At 37.9% G+C, this 18,840-nt stretch overlaps 1 protein-coding gene across 4 annotated transcripts in view; it reads left to right on the top strand.

Annotated features, from left to right (window-relative positions):
• Positions 1 to 18,840, top strand: part of rrnad1 (ribosomal RNA adenine dimethylase domain containing 1) — a 43,867-nt gene that overhangs the window by 8,021 nt on the left and 17,006 nt on the right. For 3 of the 4 annotated variants that reach the window (XM_039750957.1, XM_039750963.1, XM_039750971.1), the window contains exons 2-5: positions 645 to 780; positions 1,828 to 1,946; positions 4,859 to 5,084; positions 8,542 to 8,604. In XM_039750957.1, coding sequence (XP_039606891.1) covers positions 658 to 780; positions 1,828 to 1,946; positions 4,859 to 5,084; positions 8,542 to 8,604 — 531 coding nt within the window. In that variant the 5' untranslated portion in view covers positions 645 to 657. Of the gene's footprint in view, positions 1 to 644; positions 781 to 1,827; positions 1,947 to 4,858; positions 5,085 to 8,541; positions 8,605 to 18,840 lie in introns of those variants that run through there. The other variant, XM_039750982.1, reaches the window with a different exon arrangement.

The raw sequence follows: 18,840 nt of genomic DNA, 5'->3' as shown, positions 1-18,840 counted from the left end.
AGATACATTTTCAAATAAATGCTGTAATTCATACATGTCTGATTACATATGAGTGATAAATATATTGCAAAATAGTAAGTAGTGCTCACAGGGTAATTTAACTGAAAGATTCTGAGAAGGAAACACTTTGTTCACACCAACACAGTTCTTACATTGCTGGAAAAACATTGTATTTTGCTAAAACTTATATAGTTAGCAAAGTTGCCATTCCAAACAATGTGTAACATTAAATATAAAGCTAAACTTTCAAAATGAAAAAAGAAGCTACAGTATATTTTAATTGAAGTGTAGGAGAAAAATAGTTTTAATTGAATCGGTTTATGTGAAATTGGAAATTTTAACATATTATATTATAATTTACATTTAGTCCAAGTCGGATTTGGAGTTGGTACATTTTTTCCTCCAGCAACCAAGTAATTGCTTCCAACTCTGACTCTATAACCCTGCTCTGTAGGTAATTTTTGCTTTACTCCAACTGGATATCTGTTATGTTCTTAAGTCACCTTCATGGCTATACTTAAGTAGAAAATCAGTTTACTATTCTACCGATAATTTATTGTGGAATGGCTGAGAATATTGTTCAGAAGTTCAAATGTCACTATATATTTTAAAAATAGATATATTTTTTTTGTTTTTTCATTTAGGCAGGATCCTGAAATGGCTGAAATGCACTGTGCCATGAATTACCAAAGCTTCTCAGTGGATCAACAAAAGAGGTTAGCAGCTAGTCTCACCAAGTTTCTGTGTATGTATCGGCACCTCACAGATTCCTATATAATAGTAAGTTTCCTTTGGTGTTTTCTAAATTGTTCCAGGTATTATAAGTGGGTACTTAGTCATTTTGCCCCCAGCCAAATATATAGTGCTTTAAATGGCAGTGTGCATTCTGAAAAGGGTATACTTATGACAGGAGACTGCCATGGGAACTTGTACCACCAATAAAGTATAGGACAGAGCATGGAACCTCCAAGACAGAGATGCTAGAAATAAGAGAAAAGGTCTCATATACGCCGCTTAAGGAAAGAAGGGGGCCAACTAGGAGACAATATACTCTGTATGTGTGCTGCCTCTTCCTGGATGCCATACGAAATTGGCATCAGTACCAGCATGAATGAGTGAGAGATTGAGAAAAAATGTTGTAGCCTAGCGACCTCAAGATGTTAGTGGGCAGGACACCCAGCAGTGGGCAGACATTTGACCACACAGTAAGTGAGGTTGGTAGGATACACTAGTAGAAACAGCTTCTGGTTCCTAAGGTCCCTATTGCTTCTTCATACCAAGTAAATGGAGAATCTTCTCTCTGCATTAGGAGGAACCAGTTGAGGGGATTGGGGTGTATACTATAGTCAAGATGCTCCATTGGCACCTCTAGCTTGGTGTACCAAGTTGGGACAACATGGGGAAAACCAAGGGTAGACTTAGAACACTCTATATTATATCTGTTGAGTGCTGTGGGTGAGAGCACCTAGGAAATTTCCAGGAGGAAAGAATGGCGTGGTCAGTTCAGCTCAGTGTATTGTCACTGCAACCCTAAAAGCATAATGAAACTGATGATAAAATCACATTCCGTCATTTGTACTGGAATGGTTTTAAAATATATGGTACTACTGAATTTTATTTTTTAATTGCTTCTGAATGTTGTCTGAAGGATAACAATATATAGCTGATCAAGTCAGCACATTGTTTGGTTTTTAGTTAATATTATTGCTTACATCCTGAATGTTGTACTTTGCATTTATATAGATAGGTATTAAATGCTAGTTTTCAAAATATGTTTTTGAAATGTATTTACTTTGTAATAAAATATTTTTATTGTGTTTTGTACAGGAGTTTTTCAGTGAGAGACTATGGGAAAAGCTTCCACTAAGTTGGCAGGAAGCACTCGGTGACCTCTCCTCATCTCAGCTAGCTGATTTCTTGGATGGACTGTCTAGAGGTGGAGGAAGGTAATGCAGTCTGATATGTTTATTACCTATATGACAACCATTTTCTTGTATTAATATTAAAAGACAAAAACTGATTTTGTGATTAGTCAGCCTGTCATTTACAGTATGTCATGTAACTATGCACAAAATGAATACAGAAATTTACATTTTTAAGGTTGGTTCACCAAAAAAGTTACCCAACTTACTCTAGGGCCAGATACTTACAACATAAATTCTCAAATGTTTGTGCCTAAATTGTGTGGCCAGGTTAGCATGCACCTTGTGTTGAACTAGCTGAGTACAGAAATGTTTGGGTTAATCTCAGTGAGATTGCATTCTGAGAGTGTTTTGGGACCTAAACTGCATTGATTTCCTGAATGAAATGTTCCTTTAAAAGTTAAGAAGAGAACAGCAGAAAATTGTAAAAACTGCCAGATCTAAGTCAGACTTCTTAGTCCATTGTAATTTTGCCCTGTATTCTATAAGTACAAATGATGAGTTGGCTCATTTGCAGACAATGAGTCAGACATTAAAATACTTTAAGGCTTTTAGTTTTACTTTTATAGCAGGTTTACCCAAAAAACACAATACTAATCCAAATTGAACATTCTAATTATTTGAAAAGCAATTTAAATTATATTTTAAAAAACTTTACATAAAGTTGGTTTCCTATTTAGTTTTAAAGAGAGTTCTTCATTTTCAGAGAAAATGTATAAGAAACTCTTGCTATTGAAAATTCTGAGCAGAATAATTAAAAGTGAGAACAGAGATAAAAGATAACATAGAAATTAGTAAGAAAATGCTGTTTAAGAATTATGAAAATTATCAATACCAATGCCAAAGCCTCATAGTATGCAATTTTGAATATTTTTCTTAAATAGTATTACTCTGAAAATGAGTATTAAATTGGTTTAACTGAACTGAATAGGCATGTTTTTAAAAATGGGGGAAATCATCATCACCAATTTAAAATGCTTTTTCTGGGTGTTCTGTTTTTCCAACTAATTTTCTTCCCCTGCCTATGTTTCTAGGACTTCCTTTGGGTTGAGACCTATTCTGTCCATGTCATTTGACAGCACTCCAGCTACAAATCTTCACAACCAGCTAATTATACTGCTTTCCAACCATCTCCACATTCCCAAGTTACCTTGGTCTGATTCTCCTCAGTACATCATCTATCACCTCATCAAGTCTTTCTTTTAGCTCAGCATTCAACCTCCTTTTAGTCTGTGACATTCCAAATTTCTGCCCGATTATTCTCATCACTGCTCTTTCTATCTTTGCTTTATGTTACACTTTGATTAGCCATGCCTCACTTGCACAAAACATACCGCTCCTCACACAGATTTCATTCTCTTTCAGTGCTAGAGAGGCTCTGATAGAAGTCACAATGGGGGACACCCCCTGGCTTTCTTCTATGCACCTCTCACCCTTAGTACCAGTGCTGTCCCCAAAGTTCTGTCTGTACACATAATGTCACCTGAGTAGCAGAACCTCCGTACTTTCTCCAAAATTACTCCATTACTGCTGTCTAAATTTATTCTTACTGCATAAGCATTCTGCACCCCTCTTACATACACCACATACATACTGCCCTTCACACCACTACATATTTTATGCACCAGAGCCCTTGTATTTGATTATGTTCTCCCAGCACCTCTACAAACACACCACACAGCCATGAACCCAACTCCATCCCTCCTGGCCCTTCACCTCCAACCGTCACCATTTTCTTTCCTGTGTTTACCTTAAGGTCTTTTGCTTCCAAGCTAACTTTTCGTTCTACTGTCTCACCTTCAGTTTCTGCTCATTTTTTATTATCAGTAGTAGATCATCAGCATATAAAAGCTCCAATGACAATCCTCCACCCACTTATATGACCACCACCTTCATAACAATTGCAAATAGCAATAAACGCAGGACAGATAGCTTGTCCAGCCCCACCTTGTCCTCAAACCTTTTGCTATGCTCATTTGCTGTCCTGATTGATGTTCGTGCTTCCTCATACTTTAATATCACTTCAGTAACCAACTGTTTGTCCACACCCAATTTTCTCTCTGCCCACTGTGTGTCCCTCTTGCATGTTATAAAAGACAAATAAAGGAAATTGGTGTTAGGAAGGGTATTTGTTCTTAAAGCCTTCAGCTCCAGTACCGCTTCCCATGCTGTTGTACAATAATGAACATTAAAAAGCATGGAGGGCAAAATGGAAAAGACTAACTATAGCCATTGTGTTAAATTCCAGAGCAGATCACTCCTTCACTCTGGGAAATTGAAATTATTGCCAGTTAATATAATAGTCTTTTTATACTGTGGGACCAAAAGGGTGTATACAAGTATAATTAAATGTGAATACAGGTAGAATTATACAAACTTTACACAAAAGGAACTCTGATCAGGAATATCACTGGAGTGCAACCACTTTAAAGCAGCAATGCACCCATGCTGTACTACCACACAGTGTATTTTATAAAGTCACTAAGAGCAGTAAGTTAAATAAGAAGGAAGGCCATTCACCCACAGGAATTACTAGTGTTCACTTTTTTACTTTGCAGAGAATGCATATAAAATCGATCTGGTGTATAATTCAAAATAAATAAGAACTAGAAACATATTCTTTTTAAAGAGAATTGTTCCCCCAGATAGTCAAATGAAGCATAATTGACTTAAATGATTTGTGTTGTGTATAGCATAGGGTGAGAAATTTATATTAAAAAATGTATGTAGAATTTTATATATATTTTATTTATTAACTCTTTACAATCACATACTAAAATTTCAATACATTTTATTAATTCATTCAGCTAACTATATGAAAAAAACTAATTCTTGAGTTATTTTACATTTTGTAAGGTTAATTCTTTTTTATTATAGTAATTATTTTTAAAATGGAAGCTCCAAGTAAAATATTAATTATCTTTTTATAACTATAGGTCAGTTTGGCCACTGTCTCTTTTGGCTTTCCGAGCAACAGCACAAGCTCTGTCATTTCCCAGAATTCCACATATGGAAACAAACTTGAACATTCCCATGGACAAATCAGGAAAAGCAAAGCCAGCAGAATTTCTAAAGAATTGCAGCCAAAGCTCAATGCTGAGTCACATCTTCAGGAAACATGTTAAGCCTAAGAAACAGCATGAGATTCGCCATCTGGGAAGAGTAAGAATTTAATCTTTTTCATTTTATTATTTTTGTAACTCGTCATGCTTACACAATAACATACTTTGTAATTTTGTCTTCACGCCTAAGTATTATCAGCTTGTTTTCCTCTGAGCTGGATATTACATAGAGAATATATAACACAAATGAAATATAAATTAAAATAATGTGAAGTTGTATTTGTTTAAATATGATATACAAACCGGATTCCAAAAAAGTTGGGACACTATACAAATCGTGAATAAAAACTGAATGCAATGATGTGGAGGTGCCAACTTCTAATATTTTATTCAGAATAGAACATAAATCACGGAACAAAAGATTAAACTGAGAAAATGTATCATTTTAAGGGAAAAATATGTTGATTCAGAATTTCATGGTGTCAACAAATCCCAAAAAAGTTGGGACAAGGCCATTTTCACCACTGTGTGGCATCTCCCCTTCTTCTTACAACACTCAACAGACGTCTGGGGACCGAGGAGACCAGTTTCTCAAGTTTAGAAATAGGAATGCTCTCCCATTCTTGTCTAATACAGGCCTCTAACTGTTCAATCGTCTTGGGCCTTCTTTGTCGCACCTTCCTCTTTATGATGCGCCAAATGTTCTCTATAGGTGAAAGATCTGGACTGCAGACTGGCCATTTCAGTACCCGGATCCTTCTCCTACGCAGCCATGATGTTGTGATTGATGCAGAATGTGGTCTGGCATTATCTTGTTGAAAAATGCAGGGTCTTCCCTGAAAGAGATGACGTCTGGATGGGAGCATATGTTGTTCTAGAACCTGAATATATTTTTCTGCATTGATGGTGCCTTTCCAGACATGCAAGCTGCTCATGCCACACGCACTCATGCAACCCCATACCATCAGAGATGCAGGCTTCTGAACTGAGCGTTGATAACAACTTGGGTTGTCTTTGTCCTCTTTGGTCCGGATGACATGGCGTCCCAGATTTCCAAAAGAACTTGAATCGTGACTCGTCTGACCACAGAACAGTCTTCCATTTTGCCACACTCCATTTTAAATGATCCCTGGCCCAGTGACAACGCCTGAGCTTGTGGATCTTGCTTAGAAATGGCTTCTTCTTTGCACTGTAGAGTTTCAGCTGGCAACGGCGGATGGCACGGTGGATTGTGTTCACTGACAATGGTTTCTGGAAGTATTCCTGAGCCCATTCTGTGATTTCCTTTACAGTAGCATTCCTGTTTGTGGTGCAGTGTCGTTTAAGGGCCCGGAGATCACGGGTATCCAGTATGGTTTTACGGCCTTGACCCTTACGCACAGAGATTGTTCCAGATTCTCTGAATCTTCGGATAATGTTATGCACAGTTGATGATGATAGATGCAAAGTCTTTGCAATTTTTCGCTGGGTAACACCTTTCTGATATTGCTCCACTATCTTTCTGCGCAACATTGTGGGAATTGGTGATCCTCTACCCATCTTGGCTTCTGAGAGACACTGCCACTCTGAGAAGCTCTTTTTATACCCAATTATGTTGCCAATTGACCTAATTAGTGTTTATTGGTCTTCCAGCTCTTCGTTATGCTCAAATTTACTTTTTCCAGCCTCTTATTGCTACTTGTCCCAACTTTTTTGGGATTTGTTGACACTGTGAAATTTTGTATCAACATATTTTTCCTTTAAAATGCTACATTTACTCGGATTAAACATTTGATCTGTCATCTATGTCCTATTACAAATAAAATATTGACATTTGCCATCTCCACATCATTGCATTCTGTTTTTATTCACAATTTGTTTAGTGTCCCAACTTTTTTGGAATCCGGTTTGTAATAAAGAAACTGTATACCAGTAACCCTTAATTTTTTATATGCTGCTCATTAAATTTTAGTTTCCTGGGGAGCCAGAATCTTATCAGCAGTGGATTTAGGACAAAAGACAACCCTCAATATTGCATCAGACCATCACTTGCACAACCAAACTTATTCACAGCAGACCAGCATAGGTTATCAGAACATCTAATATGCATCTTTGAGATATGGGAGGAAACTAACACAATTGGGTGAAAAAAAACATACACTGACACTTGGGATAGCATGCTGACTATGCAGTACACATCAAAAGTGAGCTGGCCGAGTTTTAAAGCCATTATGATAAATGTCAAGGCCGCACTGTTAATCACTCTGCTACCCTTATGCAAATAATGAAAATAAAAATTAAGCTTCTAAATTTTGTAGACTCTTTCAGAGATTTAGCCGAGGCCCCCTGCAGGTTAAGATTTGTAATATTACTCACAGCAGCAGTTGGTATATTAAAGTTGTTTCATTTAATTTTAACCCTATGCAGCATGAATATCTGTGCATTACATTTTAACAGAAATGCCATTTTCGATTAACTGTAACATGGAAATATAATATCCTATTATTCTGAATGTTAGCAAGTATTGGACTAAATCCGACACTGTAGTGCTACAAGTCTCAGAAATGATCCTTTAAGGGCCCAACAGAGTAACTCTACTCCATCAGGTCCCTGAGCAAGAACCTGAACCTGCAATTGCTTCGTCCTGGGAATGACGTTAAACTTCATCCAGCCCTGCAAGCAGGTCCTCCAACTTACAGGGAAAACTTTTGGGATTGATGGCAGGAAACCCTCACACTGTTCCAATGTGGTACTGAGGTGTTACCCACTGCACTTGGGTCTCAATACAGGTGTTTTGTCGTTTTGTGGGTGCAGCAATGCGCTATCAGTGCATACTCCAAGCCTCTGAATGAGGGCTGTGCAGTAGCTAGCACTGCTATCTTATAGATCCACCATTCAGAATACATATCTAACAAATATGTGTAAAGTGTGCACATTCTTCCCATATTTGCAGGAATGTTTCACCCTAATTCTCAGATATCCATCTTGGGTTGATTAGTTACTCTAAACTGGTCAAGTGTTAATGTAGGCACGTGCGACAGTCTGAAACATCATCTGTGCTTAGTTCCTACCTTTCGATCTGTGCTGCCAGTTTAGACTCCACCTCTGCATGACCCTGTGATAGATCAAGTGGACTGGTGAATGTCATGTTATCTTATATTTAAAGTATTTCTTTAGGCCAAATGAAGACACTTTTTTTGTATTTAATTTCTCTACTTTTGAGATCTGTATCCTTTCACCCCCTTACACTTTCTACTTTTTCTTTGAGGTCAATTTTCATTTTTAGTATATTATTCTCTACTTTTGGAATCCTCTTTGGTATTTTACTGTTAATAAATTGCACTTTCTCAGTATGTTAATCACATTTGCAGCTTTCTGCCATTCTGTGGAGACACAGAGACTAAAGCCTCTGTTATATTTTGGGACACATGACTATTTAACCAGCAGAATTAGACGTTCAATTGCAATTGACACTGAATATATTTCTGAAATGCAGCAAGGCTAGTGTAATCATGATTACAAAAAACTGTTTAATATAATCCAAAAAGTTTATTGTGTCTGTCTTTCCTCTTGTTCAGGTAGCCAAAAGACTATGCGACTATTCAGGCTGCTGGAATGTGGTGGATATAGGATCTGGACAGGTAAAAGTTTTTTTAACTTGCTCTTTTGATAGTCAATATAATAAAATTTCATTTTCAAACTTGCTTAATCCATTCAGGATTGTGGGAGCACTATCCTGGCAGCTTTGAGTATAAGGTAGGAACTTGACCTGGATAGGACAACCACAGTCACATAGGGGCCAAATGAGAATTGCCAGTTAACCTAACCAGTATGCCTTTAGGGATATGGTAGGAGAAGCAGAGGGAAAACCCACACAGACTAAAGAAATCCACAACAACAATACCTGTGTACAAGTTTCATTCCCAGGACACTTAGTAGGTGAATTATTTGTAAAACACTGATAAAATTTATGCCCCTAAACTTAACCTGTATTGTGCATCCAATAACAACGTGCAGTTTTAAAAACTCACATCTAAAAAGCATCTAACCAGTAGCTTCATCTTGAGGATGAGTTGGTGTTGGTTTGTAAAGTTGCAGTAATATTGTCTACTTGCACTGGCTGAGCCTTGACTCAGCTGAAGGTTCTTCTACATGTTGGTTACCATACAAGATAAACAGTGCTGGTATATTAATGGATGGATCAAAGTCACCTGTCAGAAGTTATATTGAAGTTCTCGTAAATATTTATCTGGTGCACTGGACTAGCATGCTATCATAAGGTGGCTAATGCCACAGGCAGGCTTCTGCTCTGAAAGACATTAACCAACATAAACACACACTGATACACTAACAGACAATGTTTAGATGTTTTTGTTAACTATTCCAGGTATCCTGGCATCAAGTGCAGAAAGTTAAGAAAGTGTTAATTTGAGCATTACATCTAAGAGAGTCTCACAGAAACATCTAGTTGGATGAAATAAATTTTAGGAGAGACAAACTTGAACAAGACCTTGTAAAGTGTTTCTATATAATAAGGAAATAATATTTGTGATTATTAAGTACCAGTAATGGCACACTGCATGATAACGTGCAGTGAATACACTTGAGCATTCATAGTTTTCATACTCTTTCTCTGTATGTTTAGCATTCGTTTGCTCAGAAGTTGATGCATTTGCTGCTTCCTGAGCAGCTCTTCTTTCCTTCAACTAGCGGCCCGCTTCTTCTCTTCTTTTGTCGGCATCTTTTCACGTTAAAAGTAATTAAGTCAATGTTTGTGTTGTAATTAATTAGTATGTTTTCCTTTATTTTTCACTTAAGCTTGCACTTAAGTGTTAAATCTGCCTCAGAAGAATGATTTAAGATATGAAGAGGTAGGGGAAGTGATGGCGAAGGTGGTAGGGATGAGAACAGCGCCCGTACACAAGTGCCACATTACCGCCCTGCCAGCCGCTGCTGAGAGTTGATTCTACAATAAAATAGAATAAAAATAGGAATTACCTTGGAGGTCGATCATTACCCCAAAAGCGGATAGTAGATGTCACATAGTATATGTGTACCAAATTTCAGGTCAATAGTTCAAATGGTTTGCAAGCTACAGGTGATTTAAAATCCTGGACAGACAAACGGACAGCAACGGTAGCATGTTATATAAGAAGATTACCTTGATACTATACTGTTTTACAAACGCCAAGTGATCAGAAATTGACAGATTATGCTGTGCTAAAGTTAGGATTTATGTGGCTGACAGAACAACTGTTGGTTATTCTCTCCTCAAACAAAATACTGTTAATCAACTTGTTACATCTGCTGTAGCGTGCCAACTGCATAATAAAGCTGATTACACACCAAAAAAAACAAAACAAAACAATTTGACAATGAAGTGGTGGTTCTGTTCAGTAGACACATACCACAAATACACCCAGCTGGATTTGTCACACCGAACTCACAAATTCTGGCATTTAAAAGGTCCTCCTATCAGGTGAAACGGGATCTTTTCGGTGCATGTGGAAAAACATGTGTACCTTCAGGCTGCAGAAAATGTGTGTGTCCTTCTAGTAAGTCACATTAGTGTATAAATAGGGCAAGCAACTTTAAATAGATTTGCAGTGAGCAATTTGTAGAAGACAATAATTATTATTGTTTTTTTATTCTCACAATAAAGCTTGAAATAAAAATTTTGCAACTTTTCTATTCAGCAGTCAAAATGAGTCATTTGTAAGGCTGCAGGTTAGAAGTACACAGAAACGCTAGTTAACAGAGAATGACTATTGAGAAGTAAACCAACAAGTACTGTTTGTGAGATAACCTAAATAAATCTGGCTATCAATACAATGAGGCTTTTAAACCAAGTTTTGTAAGTTTTTTTTATATATAATAATAATGAGTCCCTGTCTGTACCCCAAAACACCAGGCTGCTTAGTACTTTAGCAAAAGCAGTTTTATTCAGCTTTATTGTAGCAGGATCTACCACTCTCCTATACACAGTCACAGCAATCGTGCAGGGTTGTGGCCAAGTAATACTGTTCCCTGCATTTATAATGTTGCTTGCATCACCCATCAATGACAGGCACTTATAGCGTGACCGCAGTCAGTTCAGATTTGCCCTGTGTTGCCCTGGCAACTGAGAAGCTGTCTCCCACAGATGCAGCGACTTCGCTTTGGGATGCTCTTTGGTGCGTCGTCCCATTGGGACGAGTCCCAAAAGAGTTTAGGAACCCTACAATACATATATATATATTCTTATCTCACCTGTAGCTCATAAACTGTTTCACTTATTGCCTTGAAATTTGGTACACATATACTACGTGACGTCTACTGTTCGCTTTCGGGGTAATGATTTTTATTACTCTTTTTATTTTTATTTGATTTTATTGTAGAATCAACTCTCGGCAGCATGCAGCTGGGCGGCAGTGCAGCGCGTGTGTATGGGCGCCATTCTCATTCCCTACCACCTTTGCGGTCACTTCCCCTACTTCTTCATATCTTTAATCATTCTTGAGGCAGATTGAAGACTTAAGCGCCAGCTTAAGTGAAAATTTAAAGAAAACGTACTAAGTAATTGCAACACAAAAACTAACTTAATCAGTTTTAACCCGAAAAGATACCAACGAAAGAAAAGAAGCAGCGGGCCGCTAGGGTGGAGAAAAGAAGAGCTGCTCAGGAAGTAGCAAGCACATCAACTTCTGAGCAAATGAATGCTAAACATACAGAGAAAGAGTATGAAAAGTATGAATGCTCAAGTCAAGTGTATTCAGTGAACATTATCGTGCAGTATGCCGTTACTGGTGTGTGTGTGTGTGTGTGTGTGTGTATGTATGTATATATATATATATATATATATATATATATATATATATATATATATATATATATATATATATATATATATATATATATATACACATACACTACACTAGCAAAATACCCGCGCTTCGCAGCGGAGAAGTAGTGTGTTAAAGAAGTAATGAAAAGGAATCATTTTGAAAATAACGTAACATGATTGTCAATGTAACTGTTTTGTCACAGTTATGAGTGTTGCTGTGATATATTATATATATATATATATATATATATATAATATATATATATCTATATATATATATATATATATATATACACTGCTCAAAAGAATTAAAGGAACACTTTTTAATCAGAGTATAGCATAAAGTCAATGAAACTTATGGGATATTAATCTGGTCAGTTAAGTAGCAGAGGGGGTGATACTGATATACTGATATAGACTGGGTAATGTGTTAGGAACGAAAGGATGCCACATCGTTTGATGGAAATGAAAATGATCAACCTACAGAGCCCTGAATTCAAAGACGCCCCAAAAATCAGAGTGAAAAAATTATGTGGCAGGCTAGTCCATTTTGCCAAAATTAAATTGCAGCAACTCAAAATTGTACGCAGCACTTTGTATGGCCCCTGTGTTCTTGTATACATGTCTGACAACATCGGTGCATGCTTCTAATGAGATGACAGATGTTGTTGTGGGGGATCTCCTCCCAGATCTGGACCAGGACATCACTGAGCTCCTGGACAGTCTGAGGTGCAACCTGGTGGCATTGGATGGACCAAAACATAATGTCCCAGAGGTGTTCTATTGGATTTAGGTCAGGAAAGTGTGGTGGCCAGTCCATGGTATCAATTCCTTCATCCTCCAGGAACTGCCTGCATACTCTAACCACATGAGGCCAGGAATTGTCGTGCACCCGGAGCCACTGTACCAGCATAGGGTCTGACAATGGGTCCAAGGATTTCATCCTGATACCTAATGGCAGCCAAGGTGCTTTTGTCAAGCCTGTAGCATTCTGTGTGACCCTCCATGGATATGTCTCCCCAGACAATCATTAACCCACCACCAAACTGCTCATGCTGAATGATGTTACAGGCAGCATAATGTTCTCCATGGCTTCTCCAGACCCTTTCACTTCTGTCACATGCTCAGGGTGAACCTGCTCTCATCTGTAAAAGCACAGGGCACCAGTGGTGCATCTGCCAATTCTGGTATTCTATGGCGAATGCCAATCGAGCTGCATGCTGCTGGGCAGTGAGCTCAGGGCCCATTAGAGGACATGGGGCCCTTGGGTCACCCTCATGAAGTCTTTCTGGTTGTTTGGTCAGAGACATTCACACCAGTGGCCTGCTGGAGGTCATTTTGTAGGGCTCTGGCAGTGCTCATCCTGTTCCTCCTTGCCCAAAGGAGCAGATACTGGTCCTGCTGATGGGTTATGGACCTTCTATGGCCCTCTCCAGCTCTCCTAGAGTAACTGCTTTTCTCCTAGAATCTCCTCCATGCCCTTGAGACTGTGCAGGGAGACACAGCAAACCTTCTGGCAATGACACGTATTGATGTGCCATCCTGGAGAAGTTGGACTACCTGTGCAACCTCTGTAGGGTCCAGGTATCGCCTCATGCTACCAGTAGTGACACTGACTGTAGCCAAATGCAAAACTAGTGAAGAAACAGTCAGAAAAGATGAGGAGGGAAAATGTCAGTGGCCTCCACCTGTTAAACCATTCCTGTTTTGGGGGTCATCTCATTGTTGCCCTCTAGTGCATCTGTTGTTAATTTCATTAACACCACAGCAGCTGAAACTGATTAACAACCCCCCACTGCTACTTAACTGACCAGATTAATATCCCATAAGTTTCATTGACTTTATGCTATACTCTGATTAAAAAGTGTTCCTTTAATTCTTTTGAGCAGTATATATATATATATATATATATATATATATATATATATATATATATATATATATATATATATATATATATATATATATATATATATATATATATATATATATATCACAGCAACACTCATAACTGTGACAAAACAGTTACATTGACAATCATGTTACGTTATTTTCAAAATGATTCCTTTTCATTACTTCTTTAACACACTACTTCTCCGCTGCGAAGCGCGGGTATTTTGTTAGTGTAGTGTGTGTATATATATATATATATATATACACACACATACATACGCACAGGTATATGTATTTGTCTTTATGTGTGTGTATAGCTTTGGTCACTGAGTGCAAGGGAAAAAAAATGTAGTCTATAAGTTATTAAATAGTAAAACATTAACGTTTTAAGAAGTAAAGCTACATTGAGCACTACTGGAATGGTTTCGGGTAAACTACATTTTAAAGACTGTGTAACACAACAGGTAAGTAGTACTAACAGCAGCTAAAATGTATATGGATCATCTCTCGGTAGTAGATCCCTTTTGAAAGGCGCTACACGACGGCTGTGGTATAGAAATTACATTTTCTTTGTGAACGTCCAAATTTCTTCCTCTGGTTAATGTGCCTTACCGGCTTTACCAGCAATTAAAGAAAATTAGTTTTGTGTCCTCTGCAATGTTGAGAGAAAGGCTTTGGTTTGGGATAAAAGGAAAAAAGGTGTAAAGAAAGGAAAGTTGCCTTTTTCTTTTATATAGTGTAGAGAGATGTCTTCACTAACGATATGAGTACCTTTTGGGGACCGTCGCGGTGGGTCTTGTGTAGGCTGGAGAGACGGCCCTGCCATTAACTGGCCGGGATGGCACTGTCGGTCCTCCACTCCTGTGCGTGTCTTCATAATCCGACCTGATGACCTCATAATCGTATACGTGTAAAAGAAAGTGCGAAGCGCCTTAATATTAGTTTGCCGCAGTCTAGAAATGGGATCCCGTGTTTACAGTTGTCTGGGCTATAGCTCATGGGAAGGAAGAAAAAAATTAAAAGTGTTTACTTTCACTTAAGGCAGAAGCGCAGTCAGCGTCTCAAAGGTCGGCACAGCTACGCACGCGTGTACGCGCCAGCCGCCCGACTTTTGTTGTATTTTTCAAGTGCAGGAAACGCCACTTTTTGCAGACACGTTCACGTGGTCAAAAGTCTCCACGCTCTTTAGAGGTCTTGCTTTCTCTGCATACTGCGTTCATAGTCAGTTCACATGAGCCGATCGGAGTACATGCATCGAAGCTTCTGAGCTGTGCCTGTGCTATCTCGTGCAATCTCGCGATGTCCACAGCAGTATTTAATGTTAGCTAAGACCTGGCACTTAAAAGTTTCTCGCTACAGCAAGTTTAACTCCGTTACAAAGTGATCCAAAGTCTCGTTTATACCTCGTGTCTTCTCACTAAACTTGTATCTCGCGTCAGCCCTCTTTGGGAGCTCTTCCTTCTTTTCTGTGTACCGCGGTCACAGTCAGTTCACGTGATTACGTGGGAGGCGTGATGATGTCACACGCAGCTCCGCCCCCCACGGCTGTCGAGCTAACGTCCATTACAGTATATGGAGAAAAATAGGTTCCAGTTATGACCATTAGGCGTAGAATTTCGAAATGAAACCTGCCCAACTTTTGTAAGTAAGCTGTAAGGAATGAGCCTGCCAAATTTCAGCCTTCTACCTACACGGGAAGTTGGAGAGTGTGAGTGAGTGAGTCAGTGAGTGAGGGCTTTGCCTTTTATTAGTGTATATATATATATATACACACACTTTTATTGTTCTGTACTTTTAATTTTAATTTAATACTTTTGCCATTTTTGCCTATCAATCTATTCTTAATAATCCAGAATGAAACATGTCCTCAGAATGTCTCCAGTGGCATAGACATACACTGTGATATTACAACGTAAGCAACACATGAGAAAACTAGAAATGTTTTGTCACAGTTTTTCATTTATAGATACTGTCAAATGCTTCGCTTATCAGTTTCAAACAGTAGTCTCCCAGCATAGATGGACTCCACTTTCACTAGTACTGTACTGTAGTATTTCTCCATGTTGGCATTGTCTTGGTGAAACCTTTCACCAAGTTCATCACTGATAGTGCTGAGGCTGGCTGAGAAGAATTAGTGGCTCTGAGGCTAGTTTAGAAAGAATAACACCTGTGTATTTAATGTCCCATAATTTATACTGCGTGGGGGGACAACAACCAAGCCATGAAGTCCAAGCAGGTGGCCAAACTGGATTACCAGACAAGAAGGTCCTTTGTGAGGGAGGTGATCAAGAATCCAGTTGTCACTCTTAACAGAGAATCCGAAGTCCTGGGGAAAAAAAAATGATCAAAGGATCACCATTTTATCAAAAGTCTTGAGTAAAAGGCATCTGAAAGCACACTTGGAGTTGGACGCATGACATTTAAAAGACTCACAGCATGAGGTCTGATGAGACAAAAATTTCACTTTCCAGGCAGAAGTCCAAGCCCAGTGTCTGGTGAAAACAAGGTACTGCTCATTCCCTGCCTAATACCATGCTTATGGTGAAGCATAGTGGTGATGGCAACAACAAAAAGATTAATGGGTGAAAATGGCACATGTATCTAGTTAAAATGAAATCTGCAACACAATAAAGATGCAGAAAGTAAAGTGTTTTGAATGGTTTCTAAATCCTCTGCGTGTATGTGTGTGCATCTGTGTTTACATTCAGATACCTATACGGTAAGCATAAATATATAGTGTGTGTATATGTGTATAGAACATATATAGGTGTTAAAAAAATGGAAAATACACAAAATAATTTATCTCTGAAGCAGTTAAATATCAATTACAAATGCTGCTGGAAATGTAAATCATTTCTTCTGGTTACTATTCATAAAGTAGGTCTGAAAATTGTCATTTGGATATATAAATTTTCAAAACAAAAAGTGGGCAACGAACAAAATTCAAAATAAGCCAAAATGTCTGTTCCCAAACTGCAGGTGCGTCACTCTCAAAAATGGGTAAATTAGTTCATGTCTAATTGAATCTTAAAAATAATGGCAACATATGCAGAACATGAACAAACTGAATCAACAATGAGAACTAGTAATTGCAAGCCTAACCACCAACTGAGAGAAGCCAGCACTTTATGGTATAGTTATTAGAAGTGACTAAAGAATAAAATGCATCATAAATTACAACATAATTGAGTCATCACTTCTGTAACCCAATCTTAACTTCACAGAGCTGGAATTTATGACAGGGTTGCTGTTTATATACTAGTTATAGCCAAGGCAAAGACACAAAGATGCATAACCTGGTGTAAGGAGCATAAAACTTGATTGTTGAGTAGTGGAAAAAAATATTATGGCGAGATGAGTCGTCTTTCACTCAGTTATCTGCATCCAGATTGGTTTTGGTTAATGCCACAAGAATCCTTCAAGCCACAGTATTTGCTGCCAACAGTTAAATGTGGAGGTTGGAATTGGTTGTGGGTAAGCAATGTTATGAGCAGCTGCATTATGAGAGTAATTAGAGCTGGTGATTACTTTGTATGGTCAAGTAATGACCAAGGAATATGTGGCCATTTTTCAGGATTAGATGTACTCGGTAGTACAAGCATTTATTCCCCAGTGGTGTTCCCCTATTCCAGGGTGATGGTGCCCCATTAGACTCTACTAAACTTGTTTCATGAACAACAGAATTAATTTAGACTCCTTTCATGGTTTCTCCTGTCACCAGATGTAAACGACATTAGATAATTATGGGATGTTCTTCAGCACATCATCCAAAGTAGATATTTACCTATTTCATACCTCAAAGAACTGAAGGTTTTTGTTTTTGAAGAATGGTGCAGTATCCTCAAATCCACAGTTCAGGGCTTGTATGCCACCATTCCGGGAAGGACTGAAACTATTCTGAAAAGGTCCTTATTATATTAATATACTGTATATTTGGGTGTTTCTGTTGTTTTATCCACCGCGTGTATATATATATTATGTCTCTGTTTAAGCATTTTGTTTTGTGTTTATGTTGCATTTCCGGTTTTTGCTATATCTCTCTATTATAAAAGAAAATCTTGAGACAACTCTGTTGCCAAGGGATTTTTTGAAATCCCGTCCTCCTCTCAACCACGCCAACGGTTCTCTCACCTCTCATTCGTGTGAATGCTTTTGTCAGACACAGTTCCTGCGCTCTTATAAATTTTTATGTTTTCCTCACTTCCCAATAAAATAATGACGTATTATGTCAAAATCTTATTGAAGAATTTCATCCTGAAGGTTTATCAACAGAAGAAATGAGTACAAGGGCAATCCTAGCACCGAGAAACAATGAAGTCAAACGAATTAACACAAAAATTGTTGATCGGTTACATGGCAAATTGGTCAAATGCGTATCAATAGACTATGCTGAAACAGTTGGTGCTGATGGTGCGGAAGATGAAAACATCAACTTACAATATCCCGTAGAATATCTACAACCGTTAACACTGTCTGGTCTTCCACCGGCCGAATTACTGTTGAAAGAAGGATGTATCGTAATGTTACTGCATAATTTATGTCTGAGTGAAAGGCTATGCAATAGGACAAGATTAGTTTTATTCAAAATTGGTCGAACAATTCTGACATGTAAAATTTTAACAGGTCCGTCGATAACATTAGACACCAAAGGAGATCTTGATATGCCATTCATATTAAAACGTTTACAGTTTCCCCTTAGAATAGGTTTTGCTAGGACAATTGACAAATCACAGGGACAAACATTTTAAAAAGCTGATTTATTTATAAGAGAGAAAGAAGCAACAGTCACTCACGGGCAGTTATACGTTGGGTTGTCACGATGTAAATCCAAACACAGAATCAAAATTCAATGCGATATTGAGGAAAAGTTGATTCAAAAAATTGTTACTTAAGTTTTACAGTAAAATTTTAAATTTAAAAAGTATTTGCATGTTAATTTCAAAGCCAAACAGAACCAAAACGTATAATGCAACAAATACCTCTAATGCAACATGAAAGATAATTTTCTTTCAATTTATTACTATGGTTAATTACTCACTGTAATGTAAAATAGTTAGTTCTATTATGCATGTGTAACAATTCCCATGAAAATAACAATCTGTTTAAATTGTACATCTGCTTCCCCATATGCGAGCGGCAGATCCGTAAAGTGGGTAGCACG

The sequence above is a fragment of the Polypterus senegalus genome, chromosome 1 (assembly GCF_016835505.1).
Source record: "Polypterus senegalus isolate Bchr_013 chromosome 1, ASM1683550v1, whole genome shotgun sequence".
In the NCBI taxonomy this organism is placed as follows: Eukaryota; Metazoa; Chordata; class Cladistia; order Polypteriformes; family Polypteridae; genus Polypterus; species Polypterus senegalus.
This window is presented reverse-complemented; position numbering and strand designations above follow the sequence as displayed.